This window comes from Drosophila santomea, chromosome 3R (assembly GCF_016746245.2).
Source record: "Drosophila santomea strain STO CAGO 1482 chromosome 3R, Prin_Dsan_1.1, whole genome shotgun sequence".
NCBI lineage: Eukaryota > Metazoa > Arthropoda > Insecta > Diptera > Drosophilidae > Drosophila > Drosophila santomea.
Window position 1 is genome coordinate 9,380,089 of NC_053019.2, and position 21,326 is coordinate 9,401,414.

Genomic DNA, 21,326 nt, shown 5'->3' on the forward strand with positions numbered 1-21,326 from the left:
CCCATAGAGAAGAAGCTGTCGCATCTTTTTTTGATTTCTCAACATTTTCTAGTAGAAAGTGTCGTGGTGGGCAAAAGAAACAACCACAACATCAACCACAACGAATATAACAACAATAGCTAAGGCAATATCATTGAAACTCCAACCGCCAAGTGACGTCAGAGGACCAACAGCAACATGGCATAAAGAAAACAAATCAAAATCAAATACAGCGAAAATATGCGCTTAAAAAAACAAAGTATGAGAAATAACTGCAAAAATGCTCTGCCAATGCCAGCAGAAGTGATCTTCTTCTTCATCTCCTACTTGCCGTTGTTGCTGCTGTTGTTGCTGTTTCAGCATCCAGTTGTGGGTGGCAAATAAACAAGTTGCTCTCTCACTCGCTCACACGCGTGTGGCATACCCCACCGCCTCTCTTTCGCTCTCCGGTGACCTGTCGCCGCTCTCTTTCGCTGGCCTTAGTTGCGTCCCTAGTTGGCAACTCGTTTACCTTTTTCGTATTTCGAATTTCGAATTTTGTTTTTGTCGCTTTTCGTCTTGCAGCTTTGCGCTGGCGAACATCTGTTGTTGTTAACTCTTTCTGCCGCAAATCTGTTGAAACAAAGTCATGTGGAATTTTGGTAATGCCAATCAGAGCCATATGCTGTGACAACCGTGGATTGCGAGCCCATGTGGCCATCTAATGTTGGCTAAAACGATGGAAAGCTATCGCATGGACGATTACAGATAGTTTGAGTGTGGTTTTCGGGTGTGCAAGATACGCATTGGATTCAATTGATTCGAATGTCCGCATCATGTGATCGCTTGGCTTCCCACTCGAAAGTTTCCACGTTCAATCAAGTTTGAAGTTGGAGATTGGCCTGTCATCTGCATATCAAGGGGATCCTTTCCCAGGGCCCAGAAACTCACTTTTCGATCGAAAGCGCTCTATTACATGGCTTACAATATTGCATGAATGGGCTTGTGAACTATATAGTTTTGTGATCTCATTGAGTTCTCACTGAATTATTCATTCATTACCTTTGTTCAATAACATTGATTTATATCTATAGTTATGTAGGTTGTGTCATTTCCTGTCACAAGTTTGCGTCTTATTTTTGGCTCTGTTCTAGAACTTGTTTGGGAATTTACTGGCCAATGTGGTTCTGGAACTTCCAGATGCTGATAATTTAGCACATGCATAAAATGCTGTGTTCCAAATAATAGCACATTATGCTTTAGTTTATCGAACCCCCTATAAACAAAGGAACACATAACCATTTTTTATTGACGTTCATTGAATTTTATTGAAATTTTGCGAGTTAATACAAAACCGAAAATAGAAATTAATGCAATTAACATTAAAAACGCCCGCTCACCGTTACAATGCCACTGAAAAACGTTTGTTTAATACTATGGTTAACTGATTTACAATTACTAGAAGAGTGTCTCGGTTCTTGTCTACAAAAATGTAAAATAATAGTCACATTTAAAATTGCATAAATTCTAGACAAGTGTAGATGTTATAGTATGTCGTACATATTGGTTTTTTTTTTTACTTTTTTGTTTTGGAGAAATTCTCATGCATAAAATGTTTTTGTATTTCATAATCATTCTTCTTTTCATATTTTCTTTTATTTGTTGTTGTTGTAATAATTTGGAATTATGCATTATATGTTTTAAATTTTATTGCATTTTATGTAATTAAATATATATAACGTACATCACAGCAAAACTTTATAATTTTTTTGTTTGTGTTTTTCTTGGTTTTTTTTTTTTGTTTATTTTGTTTTGTTACTATAAATATATTTTTATGATAAGCTTTTGATTTTTGTTAATAGTCTGGAAAATAAAAAACCCGAAGAGAGTTGGAAAAAAACTATTCAATGGAAACACGTAGTATTAGTGCGTTAGTTCAGGATAGACGGAGGCTATAAAACGAACTGAATAGCGTGAAAGTATCGAAACTGGATAAAAATAATAAGATTGATTAATGTTTCTTTTCCGCTTAGCTTGGTTGATTGAATTTTTTTACATATACTCATACTCGTAAGTAATTATGTCAGTGCACGTATAAAAGGTATTCAATTCATGTATATAATATATTCTATATATAGTTATTTGCTTTTATCATAACGTTCTGTTATTGTGACAAAAAATAAACTTTATTTGGGTTTTCGTTTATCATTCAGTTGATGTTCCTACTAATAAAATTCTAGAAAAGCACAACACCTTTACAATGGTCTTTTGGAAATACCATTCATATATATTAAAAACAAGAAAGAACGCTAAAATCGGGTGATCCGATTACTTGATACCCGGTACTCATTATCATGCCGAAAATTAAGTGCCTACTGTAGGGCGCTTGATGGATCACTCTCAGGACTAACCAACTTTTTCTCAGAACAGTGAAGACGATCTACTATTGCTGTTTTTTAGAGATGAAAGTATTACCAAAAAAGTACAAGATAATTATATTTTCCATATTCTAAAACGGACAAACAACGGACATGACGTTATTAGATCCTTTTCGAATACCGGGTATAATAAATACACACACGTTTTACACATATACTAGGTATCAAGATTTCAGTAATGCATAGCTTTATTAAGGATTTGAGAACGGGGGAGCTAGGACAGGTCGGCTTTGGGTAGGAATAGTGCTGCAAACTCTCGCTATAAGCAACGGATGAGCCAATAGATGCGGCTTATGGCCATCCCGATGGGGCTAAACTAATGTTATGTATATCCATTCTCACAAAAAATCAATGCTATCCATAGTATATATATGCTATAAAAAGTTGTTGAGTTAGTTTCAATGGTTTTTAATACGAATGGAGGGCAGGAATCATTTCAATTTACTTGTTCTTCTCATTTCTCGTTTGGTTTAGTTCCACGTTAATTGGTTAATTGTGTATACCGATCGATAGATAGATATAGATAATTATTGTATGGTACTCGTACTTGTACTTGTACATGTATATTGGTAAAAATGTTTTGCTTTTGCTGTCCTTCTCCGGCTTCAAAGGCTAGTGCACGTAGTTCGCTTAAATCGCTTAAATCGCGTATATCAGAGGGAAAATCTCTATGTGTGTATATATGATACTCGTAATGCTCGCATCTGATGCAATTTTAATAGACAAGTCACATTCAAGGAGGTTAAGGTGTGTGTGTGTGAGTGTGAGTGTGTGTTTGTTAATGCTTTAGAGTGTTTAGAGCTACAGACGTTACAGTTCAAAAGGCAAAAATACTACGGAAGTGGATGGACTGGTCGGTGGGCGGCTGAGGTCACCACCCACGCACGCTGGCCCTGGAAAAGTCTGGTTACGATATTACGATACGTGTTACGATTGAGTTCTCATAGCGATTGCAATATGTTTAATTACGCACACATCTACTACGAATACATTAATAAGCCCACCAATATACATATGTATGTTTGTTTCTATGCCTGTATGCTAAATTCTTAATTGGTTGATTTCCCTCCTGTAAGTGTGTGTTTCTATGTGTGTGTGTGTGTGTGTGTATATGCATCTATATATAGTATATTTGTTGAAACGCTTTTCGTCCTCCGTTCATCTGGTTTAGTCGATTTTAAAGATTGCTTATATGTTTCAAGGTTAGTTGCTTCCGTTTATAGTTACTAATTTTCAAACAGTAGAAACGAACAAAATATATATACGATCTTCTTTTCCCCTCATAGGATATCATTATCATTGTTTTTGTTTGTTTTCATGTTTTTGTTTTTTGCTAGTGCAAGAAGAAGAACTTCTTCAGTGGGTTCAGTTCGTACAATTAGTATAAAATGCAATGCACTATATTTATGCTGGTTTTCTATGTAAGTCGTATAAGGGTAAATATAGTACGTTGTTATTAAAAACTAAAAGTAATGGTAGTAAATACAAAATACGTAGAGGAAGCAGTAAATACGCAAGCCTAACTCAAAAGCGTGAAAACACAAGTCCAAGTTACAAATATTTCGCTTTGCTTAAATGTGTATTCTATAATAATATAGAGTTATTCATGGCTATGCGTGTGGACAGCAACAATTCAAGATAAACCATTTCGATTTGGCACCGATACCTCAAAAGTTCCCGAAAAGCCCCTGGGGATTTATAATTCCTGAATGCCCCATAACCATCTGGGTTTTGAGTGATCGCTTCCAAGCATTTGAATACACTATGTTTGTTCGCATATAGTTATTTGAATGGATTATAGGATATATCCTCGAGTTTTAAAGGCAAAGAAATTCTTTATATGAATTTTGTGCAAATCTTGGCTTATATACAGACACTTGCTTTACGGCCATTATCGTTCTTCATACACACAATTATATATTCGTATATATATACGCTGTTTAACTATAGTTGAATTCTTGGTGGTACGCATATATGGGTTACTCCTAATTACGGTTACCATTACTCACATACAAACTAATGTCTAAGACAAGCTATTGAAGAGGCGGCGAGCTTCGCGTGGGCGTGGCCGAGGAGCGGAGCGGGTGGATCCATTACTCGTGGCCAGTTGGGCGGGGGCTTACAGCTGAGGAGGAAGCGTCGACGGTTTGGCAGTTGGATTCGTTGCGCGTTACATCAAGTGATGGCGGTGGTGGGAGGTGGCTCCCCCGCCGCTGAGCAGCCCTCCAAACCCGGCAAGCTCCGCCGCCTCGACCACTCATCGCCCGGAAAAGCCAAAGCTGGAGGTGTGTGGAATAGGGTTTCGGGTCTAGGCCGCCTGGCTCTGCTGGGGATTGGCGGTGGCCGCCGCTGCCGCTGACGTTCCCGCCACTCCGGCACTTCCGCCCGACGTGCTGCTCAAAGCAGCCGCAGCTCCGGCCGTTGCCTGCGCCTGTTGCTGCTGGTCGGCGCCGTCGAAGTAGTCGGAGGCATTGCCACGGCAGATTGGGCAGGTGCGATTCGACTGGTGGGCAAATGGATTATTTTAGATTTGTTATTGAACTTTAGACATATTTTGAAGCACTCACCCGCAGCCATTTGTCCACGCACTTGGCGTGAAATTCGTGGGAGCAGGGCAGGACGCGCAGTAGCTGGCGTAGCTCAAAGTCGCACATGCACACCACACAGGATGATTGATCGCCTGGAGGAAAGATAGTTGGATCAGTAAGTAATTAATGGACGAGTAATTGAAACAAAACAAGAACTTGTATAACTATAACTGTATATTAATCAATCTGTACACATAAATTGAAGTTTGTTAAAAACAAAAATATATAGCATACTTTTCTGGGCAGTCTTCACACTAAATTACGTATACGCGTTGTTGCCATCGTCGGTGTCTATTTATCAAAATCCACTTAAGCAGTCTTTTGAAACTATTTACTTTCCTACAATTTATCCCCCATTTGTAAAGCATTTTAAAAATCAAAAAAGTTGCTGGTCCACTGGTCGGATGACTAATATTTACATAATCGTCTAAAATTTTACCTATCAGCTTTCTGATTTCTAATCTGCCAAGAGACCTATTCACTCACCGTTGTGCACCTCCGGATTGAACTTGTAGCTGGGCAACTGATCGATCTCATTGCGGGTGAGTCCCCTCGGTTTGGCCTCGCCCAATCGCTCGGCCAGGCTGAGCAGCGCCTCGTAGTTCTCCGTCTCATTGGTGTCGCCAGAGCTCAGATCATGTTGGTTGTAAGGCGACAGCGGGAACATGGCTCTATACATAAGGATAAAGATTGGGTTATATTATGGACAAGGAGAAACGTGACCAGCAAAACATACAGGAAATTGAGCAAGAAGCCGGGGTTGATGATGCCCGAGGTGGCCTGGATCTGCACAGGAGCTTGGTGGGCGGCGAGCGACTGAGGCGGCAGGACGTGACGATGTCCATGGTTCGCCGCCCAGAAACGCGGTATGCGGCGGTGGGGCGGGAATGTGCGGCGGTCCGACGAGATGATGATCTGCTGCGGCCCGGCGGACATCTGGGCGCTGGCCTGGGCAGCGACGGCCGCTGCAGCTGCCGCCGTGGAATGTAGATGATGGGTGGCGGCTGCTGCCGCCGCACCGCTTAACGGAGTGATGTGGATGCCCGGCGGCAGCTGGTGAGCATGCGGATGAGCATGTGGATGGGCGTGCGGATGGCCATGGGCTCCCGGAGCTTCAATGGGTCCCAGATTGGCCGTTGCAATGGCCACCACATCCCGCTGCTGCTGCTGGGCGCTCAGCGTGGCCTGGGCAATCATTTGCTGGGCTGTGGCAGTGAAGGAGACATTAGATAAGCATTGGATTCTTGAACTCAGTACTCACCTTGAATAAGTGGTTGATGTTGCTGTTGGAGTGGAGGAGCGGCCAGTCCGGGTGGTGGGGCGGCGGGGAAGGGCTGCGTGTAAACACCGTGCAGGTGGCAGGGTGCCAGTCTAGCCTGCGCCGGTATCGGGTACGTGCAGAAGGAGGCCCAGAAGGGCTCCGAGGGACGCAACTGCAGGCTCACGGGCACCTGGTTCAGATTGAGGTCCACCATCAGGGAGGCGGGCTGTGGCGGTGCTGGTGGATAGCCCACCGTTTGCTGGTGACTCGGTGGCTGCGGCGGCGCCTGCACCTGCTGCAGAATGGGACCCACCGAGCTGCTGGAGGTGGCTCCACCAGAGCTACCACCACTGCCGCCCAAATCCCACGGAGAACGCTGGACGTGCGGCGGTGGCACCTGCTGCTGAGGAACGTAGTGGGGCTGTGGCTGATGGTGGTGCATCGGATGGTAGTTGGATGGCGGCTGCTGTTGCTGCTGCTGAGGATGATGAACCTGCTGGCCGTACTGCTGTTGCTGCTGCTGCGTGGAAGTGGCCACATCGCGCAATCGCGGGCGTCGCAGCGGCGGACTTCCCTGCTGCATCTGCAGAGGATTACCAGTTAAGTTAAAAAGCTATTGAGGAAAAGCTATTGTGGAAACTCACGTGTGCCATTAGACAACGGTGTTGGGGCTGTGGTCCGTTCTGGGGTCTTCCGGAGATGCGGCGACGCTTCCGCGACGGACTGTCCGAGTTGAGGCCTCCCGGTCCGTTGTTCAGCGACAGCGAAGAGCCCGACAGGCCCGAACCCGAGGGCAGTTCACCCATAAGTCCTGGTCCGCCGGTCGAGGTGGACGCACCGTTGTTGTTGCCATAGGCCATGTGCTGGTAGTGGGATCCATTGCGTCCGTAGCCCCCGCCCCCGCTACCTCCTCCGTTGCGCATAAAGTTATACGAAGAGCCCTCAGCGCGATCCCGATGGTCGGGTCCTCCGTTCTGGTCAGAGTTCCCAAAGTGCTACGGGTAAAGAGAAACGGATTCTCAACTTTAAAAAATCTCCTCTAACTAAACAATAAATATTTATATTGATACCCGTATTAGTTCATTCGCTTACGTTATTCAAGTTCCTGTCGTTGTAGTTGCGCTGGTGGTGTCCGGAATTGATGAGGCCGTTCATGGATGAGGACGGGTTGTTCAAGTGATCGGACATATAGCGACGTCCATTGTGGCCATGTCCGTTGTTATTACCATTCCCGTTGCCGGAGTAGTCCCGTAATAGAGCCGGACACACGCCACGTCGGTAGTTCATATAGTCGGGTGGTCCATTCGCATTTCCATTCACGATTCCATTCCCGATACCCCGGTTGTTGTTGTTGTTATTACCGTTGTTGTTGTTGTTGTTGTAGCCACGTTGGTGATTATGGCCAAGATTGGGCGAGTTCCCGGGCCCTTGACCCTGGCTGTGGCTATTGATGGGTGCGGATGCGTTATTAATTTGATGTTGTTGTTGTTGGGGCGGCATCGAAGACGCAGACGAAGACGACAACGATGACGAAGACCCATGAGGAATTATATCGGTACAAGAATTTACATTCACAACATCAGTAGGATTACTATTTGTTGTTGGATTGGTTGAATTGAAAGTTGTTGCGTTGATTGAATTTGAATTCGTTCGTGTTAGCGGGAGGGATTGGCGATTAGTCTGTTGCTGTGGGCTATGCAATGGATGGTACTGGTGTGGCGGATGGTACTGGTATCGGTATTGGTACTGGTACTGGTTCTGGAACTGGTACTGACTATGATGTGGATTGGGATGATGGTTCTGACTACGTGGCGGTGGGTTATGCTGATTCTGATCACTAGTACTGGAGTTGGAATTGGAATTAAAACTAGAGTTGGAATTGGAACTGGAATTGGAATAGGATCTATGGCCGAAGGACGCTACTCGCTGGGCTGGGGGTGTGGCAGGACCAAGCGTTAGGCACAAACGGGCGGGATTCAGTCTGACCAGGGAAACGGACATGGATCCATAGGTGTGGGATCCCCTACTTCCCATACACATATCGTAGAAATTGGAATGGGAATTCTGATTCTGGTTAGGATGGACTTGGGGATTACTACGCTGACTACTGGGATTGTTGCTAGCATTGCTGTTTGTATGACCATTGCTGTGTGGGGAGTTTTGGGAGTAGGAATGCGGTGGGTATTGGCGGTAATTGTTTAACTGCTGTGGTGAACTCGAATGCGGGTGCTGGGGTGAGTGCATTTGGGGGTGGTGGGCGTGTTGGGGGTGATGGTGACCTTGGTGGGGGGAATGATTAGTGTGACTGTGGCTCTGAGTGTGACCATTGTTGTTGCTGTTGTTGTGATGATGATGCGTTTTGCTATTGTTATAAATACAAGTTCCGCTAGAATTACTTGTTTGTACATCGCTGGATTTTCGATTTTGAGGATTGCAGTTGCAGTTTTGTTTTAGATAATATGTAATACATATATACGTATATATAGAGAGTATAATATTCGGTTGTACGAGATACAGTTGAAAATTGTTCAATCAAATCAATGCAGTAGCAGTGTGTGGTAGTATTAAACACAACCCATATATAGTTATTTGTATGCATATTACATGTACAGGTAGTAGGTAGTAGTAGTAGTGGTGTATATATGCAGAGTGGTAGCCACACACATACGTTATTTATATAGTTTTTTATTTTGCAGTAGTTTTCGGTTTTTTTTGGTTTTATATGAAGAAGAAAGAAAAACGAAAAAGATAAAAATAATATATATGTAAATGGCAAAATGCAATAATTAGATATTAGTTTAATATAGATATATATATATATATAATATCGATATGTACACACATTTAGTATAAAACAAATACGTACGTACTAATTAGTTTCACATCGTTTGCAGAATTTTCTATTTCCTTTTTTTTAGTTCTGCTCTTTTGTTTTGAATGCATTTTAGGTGGAAATTTGGTTAGATTTCTATTTTATTTATTTATTTGTTGCTCGCTTTGTTTTTATGCACACTACGCTTACCAAAAATCGAAATGGAAACGGAAATCAAAACAACGAAACGCCAATCGCACACTGTTCTTCACACTATTCAAATTTAACGTAACGGCAAAAAGGCAACTGTAACGTAATAGGCCGTTCTCACTAGCTAAACACGAGAGAAATACATTGGATACGTATATATATATTTGAGAGAGATAGAGAGAGAAAGTGCTGGTCATGCTCCAAAACTATATGAAAGAGAACGTAAACCGAAAACGTAAATAAACTGGTACAAAAACAACTCGTACGTAAGCTTGAGCTTTTCTTCAGCCTGTGAAAAAGCTATTACGAATTACTGTTATGTTTGTTATTTTTTGCGGGGTGGGAACGGATTCGGAAATGGTACAGAACGAGATCCAAGAGATTGTGATCGAGCTGGGCACACACCATAAAGTAGTTCTTATGCCTATGTATAGTTACTTATGTACACGCACAGCAAGATAGTGTGGGAAAAGGGGCGTGTCTAAGCGCCGAACATTTTAATTTAATCGTAACGTATATAAGCCGGTGTCAGCGTAACGTAGTAACTCTTACGGTCTAGATGCAAAAGCTGCGATTGCAACTGGCTAAAGAACAACTAATGTACGTACAGCTGTGTTTTGGATAAAAGCAGTGAGCAACTCGTTGGAAAATAAAAATTAATATTTTAGAACTTTAAAAACAATTTAAAAACATAAAATTTACAAGTGACATTTGAACTGTATGCCACAAACAAAACTTTTGAAACTAAGATTGAAAATAGTATATTTGTTAGAAGTGCTTTATTTTGCCACTACTATTATTTAAACACAGCTGTATTGCAGGTAGACGACAAATCAAAGAAGAGTACTTGATAAACAGAGTGTGACAATGACCATACAATGCTGTACTTGTTATTGTTATTATTATTATTGTGGCTCGCTTAAAGTTACACACACACACAAACAGTCAGTAATAGAAGAGAGCAGAAAGAGAGAGATATAAAGAGAGAACAAGGAGTAAATCAAAAGGAGAAGGATATGCTCGAGCTTTTTAAAAAGAGTTGATTTAACAGTTGTTTTTCGGTAATTTGTCGGTTTTCATTGTTAAATTGAGTTAACTTTTCGTTTTTTTCTTTGGATTTTCTATGAGGTTGGTTTGTCAAACATTCTAAGCCGCAGTGTGCAAAATGCAAATAAATAAGTAAAACATTAAGCTGAGTTTGTTGATCATTTGCAAAACTCGACTCGGTTCGCCTCGACCTACGCAAAGTTAAGCAAAATACATCAATCAATAGTCGTCAATATACTTAGCTATCAATCAAGAAACTCAACTAAAATGCATCATTCATAAAATGTCGAAATCGAAAAAAATTACAACTAGTTACGGTACGGTTTGGATAAAGAGGAAATTTTGTAACTAAATTCATACTTGGCTTGCACTTTTCACGGTTGCATTTCACATATTTATCATCGCATTTATGTTTGTTCTTGGTTTTTTTGTTGTTTTTTGTTTTAATAATAATTTAACGAATAGCATAAAACGTGAAGCGACACTATTGCGCAGAACGAAAGTAAGGTAATCAAAATCAAATAAAACCGTATATCAAATCGAAATGTTGTGGTTGGGGTTAGGTCTTGAAATTGGGAGCAGGTAAAAAAATCTATCTGATGGTTTATAAGTGTAGAAATTACATCAATATTGAATACATATTTGGCTAACTTGAAAGCACCTGTTCATCTCTGGGACAAAGTCTGATTGACATGTTACAGTGAAAGTCTGTAAATCTTTTGTTACTCTCCTTTTTTGAAACAATCTTGACCTTCATCTTTTTATTGATATTTTAAAATTCGCTTCATATAAAAAACGTTTTAAGGTCAACTTTTGAAAGCCATGCAAAATAAATTTCTAATAGAAACAACTTTAGGAGCTTAGACTGAATGTAACTCTAGTTTCCACTTGAATATACATAGATAGACCTGTTTCGAGGCTGCATGAAAAGCACTTACCCACCCAACTATTTAATTGTTAATTCCTTACAAACGTCATCTGCCGATGGCTCCACCGTGATGTTTCCTTGACCAATCAATTAGAACTCACTTAAGTCTACTGCTGATGCCTGCTCTAAAGAGTTAAAAGCCCATAAACTAAGGTAATGGTAGTAATTGCCAGCTAAACAACCCACACAGTAAGGAGTCAGGGGGAAAGAGATGGAGGATGGCGTTTAAGGTAGGTCCTTGGGGATGTACTCAATGGGCCAGAGAGTGACGGAGAGAGAGAAAGAGAGAGAGATAGCATGCTGGTAAGTACTTAAGTCCGTTAGACGCGCTTTACTCAAAATGAAGAAGAAGCTTTGGGGACAAAGAAACGACTACGAAACGAAAGAGAAATTGCTACGTAATAAGTTTGGTTCGCCATTTTCAAGTGCTTTTCATGCATTTTCTTAGGGAACTGAACTGTTTGATTGGTCTTAAGTCTATGAAACATTGAACGTTCTTCAAGTTATTACAAGTTATTATGGAAATTAAGAGTTTCTGATTCGATTAATACGCATACGGTATCTTCTACGCAACTTCACACTGCTCAAATTTCGGGTATGGTTAAAGCGGTTAAAAAATGTACATACGATAGGTATAGGTAAACGATTAAGTAAATTCAAATCAAAACTCAGTTCTTGCTGGATAGTATAATGTGGGTGTGGATATGTGTAGTTTTTCATGTCAATGCTGGGATAGTTACAACGTTAATTAGTATATATATGGTATGGCATGGTAACTGAGTGGGTTAGGAGGTGGTTTGGGGTGCCAATTTCGACGAGGAACAAAACACAAAATGTACAGTACGCAAGAGAACGCAATAGAGTTACAAATGATCGAGAAGTATAACGTATAACACTAATTCCATTATGTGTCGCCATCAAGTTGGCGAAGCAAGCTTTTTTTTTGTTGTTTAGTGCTTCGAAAATTCAACGGTTAGGACCAATTCAAAATGTTTTTGGTTGCACTACTGAACGCGATATTAATTACAAAATTCTCCCTTTAGCCTAAAAGCGATTTTCGGTTCTTGTTTTTTAATTTTTTTATCAGTTCAGGTGTAATAGAGATAGAGATAGAAAGTAGATAAACTGTTCTAGTCGTGGGGGAAAGTTACAAGGATATGTCTTGTTATTTATGGATGGATTTTCATTTGGGGATTTCGGGAGCGGTTCGGATTGGACGGGGGGTACGTTTCAAATTCGCTTTTCATTTCAATGTCACTTAAGGCTAACATAAAGCTCGATTCCAGAGGAGGATCTCGAGTGAGTAGGTGGAAATGGTACGGAAACACAAGCGGCTCTCGGCTCTTACCAATTTGGGTTTGCATCTTTGTTATTGACATTGTTGCTGTTGTTGTTGTTGATGTTGCCACCGTTGTTGTTGTTATTATTGTTGTTGTTGATGTTGCCACCGTTGGTGTTGTTATTGTTGCTGTTGTTGCCGTTGCCACCGTTCAAATTGACGTTGCACCATGGACTGTTGCCCAGCCACAGGTTATGGTTGTTGTTGTTGCTGTTGCCGGAACGCTGCTGTCCCTGTTGCTGCTGCTGTTGTTGTTGCTGCTGGGCGTGCGGGTGCGTATGTGGGTGTGGCGAGTAGACCATGCGCCCGCCCAAACCGCCCCCACCGCCGCGTTGCGAGCGGACCGATGAGGAATTGCGGGAAAAGGGCCGACGGCTGCTGCCCCCATGATTGTTGCCGTTGTTGTTGTTGCCGCCAGTGGCATTCGAGTTCAGCATAATGCTGCAGATGCTGCTGCCGCACTGTTGTTGTTGTTGCTGCTGCTGTTCTTATTCGACTTTCGACTGGGCGAGAGCTTTCTCAGGGCTTTTCTCGTAATCACACAGCTGCGGGGCGGGAGTAAAAACGAGAAGGAAACGAGACGATTTGCTTATAAAGTGGCCGCTTGAACACTTAACTAGGCAGCCCCGTTCCGTTTGCAATCTGAATACGATTGGGACCATCCAAAACTGATCAAAATTTAAACTTTTTTTTCACAAATACACGTGACTCAAGACTAGACCATTTGTTCTACAAGAACTAATTCTTTTTTAGACCGAATCACTCAACAACATTTACTTTACTTCCGCGAATTCTTGAGCATATAAAATGTCATAGAAGAACTCTAGGGCAACATGGCTATTACTATTAGTTGATATTGGCAAGTCATCCGAAAAGACAATGATTTTGCATTTCATTCAAAAAGTAGAATTCGTTCAAGTTCGTGATGCCACCAACTCAGATTATAATCGAAAACGGAATAAGGTCTTCTACGCTCTAGATGTTTGTGGATTTTAATTTATGGTGGTATTTGATATTACATTTTGTGTTTTTTATTATTATTTGTTTAGAAAGAAGTATTCTAAGCCGGACCCGCGCTCCAGAACAGAAAGCAAACAACCAACAAGCCAACATGCTCAATAACAAAACATTTATGGTTTCTCTAGTAGGCAAAATACTTACTTAGGCAAGGATAATAAAATATTTATATATGTGTATATATTGATATGTATATATACGTGTGGGTGTGTTTTTATGTGTGGATATATGTAAATATTTATTGTAATCGTAATAAATAAAACAGCAACAATTTTTCAGTTTGTTTAAACAGTGTAGCTTTAATAGGTTGTCAATTATATGGAACTGAGATGAGATACGTGCGTGGTTAGTTTTTCAACTATAGGTATAAGTACGATATAAATGTATATAAAGTCATGTATTTGGGGGTATGTGAAAAAGCTGCCGATACAGATACGGATACGATATATATAGATATAGATATGTATATAAAGTTAACAGTTACGGGTACATAGGTAGTACATATGTATGTGTATATGTGAGCTAACTCCGCCGACTCCGTTCGCCCATGATAATAAGTGGTAACGACAAATTTTACACTTCCAGAGTTTCCATTTTCAGTTGTTAAACACGATAACCCATCGTTAAGCCGCCCCTCGCATATATACATACATATTTATCTCTAGATGTGTGTGTTTTACATGAATGTGTCAACTGAACAAAAACAATATTAGTGGTCTCTGTTTTTGGGTTTCGGTTTAGGTTTAGGTTTCGGTTTCTGTTTTGCTTTCGGCTTCGGATGGGATGGATATGTATGGATCGAGGTTGAGGGGCGGATGACTGATTACAAACTTATCACTTATCGCCCGGCGGGCAGTTAGTACAATCGAAAGATTCCAGATCAAGAGAGCGACAGATAAAGAGGGTTACACTTAACGTACATGGGACGTGTGTTGTGGTTGTGTGTGTGCTCTATAAGTAGGTAATATAAATACTAGGCGTAAAATAGAAAACGAACATGTGCAAAGTAAAACAAACAGTGTGACAAAGTCGTGTTGTCGTATATAGTATATAGCATATATGGATGGGTTAGATCGATCGTATTTGGAACCATTAGGAGAACAAAGGACAATTACAAATAATTACAACATGTCTAATCGTACTTTGTACTTCTTTTCAGTTTTCAGTCTTTGATAGTATGTTTAACAGGTTTACAAAAAAAAAAAAGTAAAGCTTACAAACTAAAGCCGTTTGGTTTGCCAGTGGCGGTAGACCGTTGATAGGTTGGTTGGTTGATTGGCACAGGATGGCTGATAGGTTGGTTGGTATTGTAGGCAGTTCGAGGATTAAACGTTTAAGACTTGCGCTGAGATTCAGGTGTGCAGTTTGCATTTTGCATATTGCAGTTTGCAGATTACATTTGCATTTGCGCTTGCGGTAGTTGGTCAGTGAGTTTGAGATACAGATATGGATACGGCCAGATACAAAAGTGTCAACGGCACGGCACGGCAACGCAAGGGGCAGATGGCAGTCTTATGTGGTACACACGGGCATGTATTTAGTATACACTTTCGGTTTAGTTGCTTTCGGTATCAGTATCGCTATTTATTGGTTTTTACATGTGGCTATATACGAGAGTCAATAGGGGAAACACTTGATGATCGGTATTCGTTTGAGAGACGTGTGTGTTAAAGAAGCGGGGCACGTCTGGCCGCGGCCGTTAACAATGCAAATTTACCACCAAAACCAGCAATAAAATATTGTATGTATGCTAAAACAAAGAAAATAAAAGTAAAAGAAAACATTGCTATTACATTCAGTTGAGAAACTAATTACTTGGGTTTGTTTAGTTTGGTTAGCAATAAATGTATGTATATGTGGGATAATATTAAAATATAGATCTATATATATATAAAGCCCGGTTTTAATTGCGGCCAATGAGTATTAATGCCAATGTAATGCAAATTAGACGTAAAAAATAGGCAGGCAGTACAATATACAAATGCTTGTTTATCATAACGATAATGGTTGTAATTGTGGTTCAATATACAGTTGCAGTTAAAATAATAGTGCTGTAAACTTTTTTTGGTTTGTAGTCTCTGAGAAATGGTTACTTGTATATGTTGAAGTGAAGTAAAGTTTCTTCTAAGAATAAGGTTAGTGTTGCTTAATACAGACATTTTAGTACCAATATTGTTTATATTTTCGAATGAAAACGAAATATATAGCAAAATAATTGAATTCTATACTGTATGTATATAGCCCAAAAATGTCATGACTCTGCCTTGCAATCACATTTGACTGTCTTCTGTCTTTCATAGCATACAATTCGACGCTTTTAAGGTGGTTTCAAAACTCGACAAATTTCGAAAGCACCCCTTTTGTATAACGACTGTGTCACGGCATAAAGACCCTCTTTGATCAGGGTATTTGTGGTAAATGTTATTATACAGATAAGATAAGTGCATTTCTAAACATAGATTATAAGACTTAATGGAGCGATAACAGCGATTTATATAAAGAGCGACCTCTTTGGGGCTCCCCTTCAACATGGTAAATAGACTACATTTCCGTAATTTAACTATTATTTTGACCACAACTGTGTGTGTGTGTGCAGGGCGGCGCTCCAACTCCCGAACTCCGATTGAAAAGCTATATAGCAACGGCTACTTCTATGCATACTTGGGCAGGGTCGGTATTCGAGTTGGGGTCACACTACGCCCTCTCAAAATTAAAACAATAAATTATAAAAAATATACGCATATACACACAAGCAAACAGACATCAAAATATTCGCTTTTCCCATGGAGTCCGGACCCCAACACACATACACACACACACGGATGCACAAAGAAACGAGAGCGGCACTGAGAGGCAAAGAGAGCGCGTGAGAGGACCCACCTAGCTGTGCATATGTGTGTGTGGGTGCTCCTCTTGTTGTTGCTATTGCGTAGTCATGGCAGTCAACTTCATCGAATGCTCTTTTTTTTCGTTTTTCTTAGTTTCGTTTTCTTTACACACATTGATTATATGAATATATGGATATGTATACCACCGAAACGCTTGTTGGCTAGCTGGTTTTTGGCAATTACGCTGCGCTGTGGCGTTTCAAAACACGATGATGGGGCTAAAAATTGTGCCTTTGTGGTATAGACACGGGTTAATTTGCATTGGCTGTTGCCCCAGCATATCTGCACTTTGCACTCACACACACTCACACACCGGGATATGGTTTTAAAAGCATAGCATTCGGGGAGGGGTATTGATATAGGTATTGAGTTATAAGCGGAGTATTCCGAATAATTAGAATAATAATACTACACACCAGACGCGGAGCTGTCGACTCGACGGCAGACAAAGACGCAGTGTGGTAAAATGTGCCCAGACCAGACGGGGCGCTCCTCTCCCTCTTACGCTCTCGGTCACTCTCTTTTCCGCTGCGAGTGTAGATATATGGATGGAAAATCGAAACTCTGTGGCTGTGGCCAGCCCCCCCGCCCCATCTAGCTATCTCCCTTGCTCGCACGGACAAAATCAACACAAGTTCACACACATACAGGCACACGGATGTGAACTCACAATGACAACCACTTCGTCACCAGCAGATAAAAAAAGTGCTGGCCTTAAAACAATTGCGTTTTATGTAATTCCACTACATACGTACGTTACGAAAACAAGCACTATTCATATTACACGGTATACAGGACTACTTGGTATAAAGTCCAGATTGCTGGGCAGAAAAAGTATCTTTAATTTTAACGCTTTATGGGAGTTTACCTTGGGTTCGACCTGACAAAGAGTGTGGCCGCGGCGAGACTGTGGAAAATTACAATGTGCTGTCTGTTCTATTAATCCCAAATATACCAGATATAATCCGAAAACATTTGTATGCTATAATTTAAAATTTAAACTTATTTTGCCCTAATTTAGCTGGCAATGATTTTAAATATTAGCAAAGCAGTTATTTAATAGCAAAAATGAACCACTTTATTTTTCAGTAATAACAGTAGGAAATTTATTTATGGCTTAGTCTGATTTTCGAACGTTCGCAATACGGTCACACAAATCTCCACTGAAAACGCTACTCGCTTTTAACTCCTGTTGAAAAAATCAGGATTTATTAATAAAAACATTTCAGCTTGCTCCTTAAAGAGTGTGCGGTACTAAAAAACTAATCGTTTAACAAATCGGCGATACGAAAATGTAAGTAATTGCAACGCACTTTGCTCCCTAAATGGGCTAAAACATTTCGCCTTTTTTTCGGCCGCAAAAAAAAAACAGGGCGCGTGCCCAGAGTCCCGCCGGCGAGGGTGAGAAGGAAAAGGACAACAAGGAGAAGGACGCCAAAGAGAAGGACGGTAAGGCGACCAGCGGCTCCTCGCGCAGGGACCGCGAGCGCAAACGCCGCGGATCGGCGTCCTCTAGCAGCGACTCCAGAAGCAGGTAAGTCAGCCGGCAATGGTGTTCCCCACAAATGGCTGCCATCTGTCACCCAGAATAAGGGTTATTTCTTACAGGAAGTCCGTCTAGCTAGGCAAAATAAAGGCGACAGTAAAGGGGAAGATATATTCTTCCGAGCGAAAAAAAATTGTAAAAGTCATTGTAATTTAAATGCCATATATGGACATCATTTCAACGTAGTTAAACAGTGTTTTTCTATTTACAAGCCTCATTGCCGTTTTCTTAGTTGCTGAAAATAAGTACAACCATTCACCTCTTCCAGCTCATCGGACAGCAGCTCATCGCGCAGCAGTTCCGGGTCATCCCGTTCAAGCTCAAGCAGCTCCAGCGACTCCTCGAGCTCCTCATCGTCGTCGTCCAGCGACTCGGATCGTAGCGAGAAGAATCGACGACGTGGCGGCGGAGCTGCTGGCAAAGACAAGGACAAGGATAAGCCCAGCGCCCGATCACGTTCCCGCTCTCGCACCCGTTCACCCAGGCGTGTTTCCAAATCTCCCAGACCGGGCAGCAAGACGCGAAAGGAGCCGGAGCGAGATCGCGATCGTCGTAGTCGTTCGAGGGATCGTGCCCGCCGTGCTGGATCCAACGATAGGCCAGCGGTCGATAGCAACAATGTTAAGCGCGAGCGCTCCCGCTCAGCCAGTCGTTCACGATCGCCACGTCGTCGTGGTCGTGGCTCCGTGGAGAGGACGCCGCCACCGAAGAGAAGGGAGCGCTCCCGGTCGCGCAGCCGCACACGGTCGCCTACTCCCAAACCGGTGCGCATTCATGTCGGTCGGCTCACCCGCAACGTGACCAAGGACCATGTGTTCGAGATATTTAGCAGCTTTGGGGATGTCAAGAATGTGGAGTTCCCCGTAGATCGTTATCACCCGAATTTCGGACGCGGCGTGGCGTTTGTGGAATACGCCACGGCCGAGGATTGCGAGTCGGCCATGAAGCACATGGATGGCGGTCAGATAGATGGCCAGGAGATCACGGTATCCCCGGTTGTCATACCTAAACAGCGACCGCCCATGCGTCGTCCCTCTCCACCGATGCGTCGTCCGCCAAATAACCGCTGGCGATCCCCACCCCAGTTTAACAGGTTCAACAATCGTGGAGGAGGTGGTGGCGGCGGCGGACGTCGTCAGTCACCCATAAGGAACCGACGTTCACCACGTCGCCGCTCCCGCTCTCCCATTCGTCGACGACGTCGTAGCAATAGCAGTGACAGCTCTCGTTAGAGAACACCGATCGACTCCTAGTTTCTACAATTGACACGATTACTGCACTTTTCTTTATATTTTAATTCAAATAATAAACGTGAGCAGAGGCCACACACATAGAGAGTTTGTTTAGTGTATAAACGAGCACTCAGCATCCTCGAGAGGGCATCCCAGCGGGTGATGAAGCTTAAAAAAACAGCTACGTTTTTTTATGGTCAGATGGGATTGTGGAAGAGCAGCTGTTGGTTTAGGGGTTTTTATTCCTATGAGATCACCACCGCAGAACTCGAAAACTTCGTGCTTATTGCGCAGCAATGTTTTAATGCCTCCGCACTCTGATTTGATGCCACTCAGCTCTTCCTTGGTGAGAGCCTGGGCAATCTGTCGCATGGGCAGTCGACCAGACCATTTATCTTCGTTGGAATCCAGAATCTGTTTAAATATCTTAAGCACTAGACCATCAATTATGGATTTATCCACCCGCGTGCAGTTGCGAACGCTTTCCTCCTTCTCGCGCAGCTTAATTTCGGCATCTCCGGTTTTATACTTTCTTAGCTCTTCCTGGACAAAGTACTCCAAGTCTTCAAGTGCCTTCGAGGCTTTTCTTTTAATTCCCAACAGAGCTAAGCGCTTGGTGCTTGGTATTTTCAGGCGGTCTTGTAGGATCTCATAGCCACATTCATGAGAGACCTGGGTGACGTATTTAAAGAAATCCTGGTATGCACTTATCTTCGTATTCCGCCGGCGGAACTTCGCTCCCGACAGTTCATAGGGACAGCAGGGCAGTAGGAAGTAGTTGATGTTCAAGCGAGCAGCCAAAACCGGAAGCCAAGGAGACAGCTCGTCGGAATGATTACCTATCAACCAATCCACATCCGGAAAATCCAAGCGGAAGTTGTTGGGCTCCACGGCTTTTTCAATTAGGCTCTTTTGAGTTTCCGGCGGATAAAGAGACCATAGTTTTCGCTTTCTTATATCGTAGCCATACCCTTTGTAGCCCTCGGCGTTCAACACATGAACTAAAAGACCATTTCCACATCCCAAGTCGGCGAAAGCATTCGGCTCCGATTGTGTCTGACTCCACAAAACCATGAGATATGCGGCGATGGCCAAATCCTCGTAAATGAACTTCAACGGATCCGTGGATTCCTGTGCGGTTTTCCAGTGTTCTAGCAGGCGTTGTGAATGCCTCTGTTTCAACTCCTTATACAGATCATTGTACTTTTCCACATTTACCAGACCCAATGACTTCACCTTAGCTTCATCCTGCTTGGACTGGGACCAGCTTAAAAGCTTTGGCCTGAGCACGAATTCCAACCAGTTGGGGTTCGATTTGGACTCCAGTTGAAACTGTCCCTCCAGAAGTCTCACGGAGAAGTCTTCGATGCTATCGCTGGCAAATTGGCACTCATAGAGACCTTTTTCAAAGTCTGTAAGCAGGAGGCTTATAAGTTCTCTATAAAATATTACATGTATTAATTATACCCACCCACAGTTCCGGTGCCTAGAATGTTATCCGCTAGTTTTTTGGGCAGCAGTTTGAATCCGATTGTAAATCCTGTGCACGTGCGCTTGTTTGGGACTTCCTTCAGGGTCATCGACAGCTCCTCCGTACTGGATTCACACAGTCGCCCATCCTGATGCTTTTTCACTTGGGTAATGACTACCTCGAATATCTTTTTATTCAAAGCATGATAGTTTTTGATCAGTATTCCAATTGCCTGCCAGAATTGTGCTTCTTCTACTGCTGTCATAGTGTCGAAAAGGAAGGTGACACATGAAATCGCGAATATTAAGTATAAGCACGATGGGTTGCTGCTTCTATCGATATTTGTTTGGCGCGTATTTAAACTTGCATACATATTATCTTGTGATAGTCATGGTAATTATTAAAAGGTTATTAATTCCCAAGGTTTCTTATAAAGTGTTTTATGAGAAAGTACCAGAAAAATTCAAACTATTTATAATTTATTTGGAGATCTCGATAACCAATCCTTAAAACATCGATTGATTGAGACTTATCGATATGGTTACAACCAATGTCTTGCGTAATCAGCTGGGAAACACGCAGCTGAATCTT

The 21,326-nt window shown here is 42.1% G+C and overlaps 3 protein-coding genes across 7 annotated transcripts; 1 reads left to right on the forward strand and 2 right to left on the reverse strand.

Annotated features, from left to right (window-relative positions):
* Window positions 1-1,734: 1,734 nt before the first annotated feature.
* On the reverse strand, window positions 1,735-17,492 carry LOC120454487 (homeobox protein 2). 5 transcript variants are annotated; one of them, XM_039639829.2, is made up of 10 exons: window positions 17,355-17,406; window positions 14,816-15,348; window positions 12,591-13,126; window positions 7,338-8,655; window positions 6,890-7,240; window positions 6,246-6,828; window positions 5,721-6,189; window positions 5,471-5,655; window positions 4,964-5,076; window positions 1,735-4,899 (listed from the first exon to the last, which is right to left on the reverse strand). In XM_039639829.2, the coding sequence occupies exons 3-10, from the start codon at window positions 13,016-13,018 to the stop codon at window positions 4,705-4,707; spliced, it is 3,642 nt and encodes a 1,213-aa protein (XP_039495763.1). In that variant the 5' UTR covers window positions 13,019-13,126; window positions 14,816-15,348; window positions 17,355-17,406; the 3' UTR covers window positions 1,735-4,704. The 5 variants fall into 5 exon arrangements, with proteins under 5 accessions (XP_039495763.1, XP_039495764.1, XP_039495765.1 ...); XM_039639830.2 differs by having other exon boundaries at window positions 17,242-17,367; XM_039639833.2 differs by having other exon boundaries at window positions 1,736-4,899; window positions 7,338-7,689; window positions 17,355-17,405.
* Window positions 17,493-17,609: 117 nt separating this feature from the next.
* LOC120454494 (RNA-binding protein with serine-rich domain 1) lies at window positions 17,610-19,370 on the forward strand. Its single transcript, XM_039639842.1, has 3 exons — window positions 17,610-17,780; window positions 17,859-18,020; window positions 18,301-19,370. Coding segments are annotated over exons 1-3 (1,128 nt in total). The 5' UTR covers window positions 17,610-17,778; the 3' UTR covers window positions 19,265-19,370.
* Window positions 19,308-21,148, reverse strand: LOC120454491 (probable tRNA (uracil-O(2)-)-methyltransferase). Its single transcript, XM_039639837.2, has 2 exons — window positions 20,736-21,148; window positions 19,308-20,676 (listed from the first exon to the last, which is right to left on the reverse strand). Exons 1-2 carry the CDS (start codon window positions 21,106-21,108, stop codon window positions 19,376-19,378), a joined length of 1,674 nt encoding a protein of 557 aa, XP_039495771.1. The 5' UTR covers window positions 21,109-21,148; the 3' UTR covers window positions 19,308-19,375.
* Window positions 21,149-21,326: the final 178 nt, after the last annotated feature.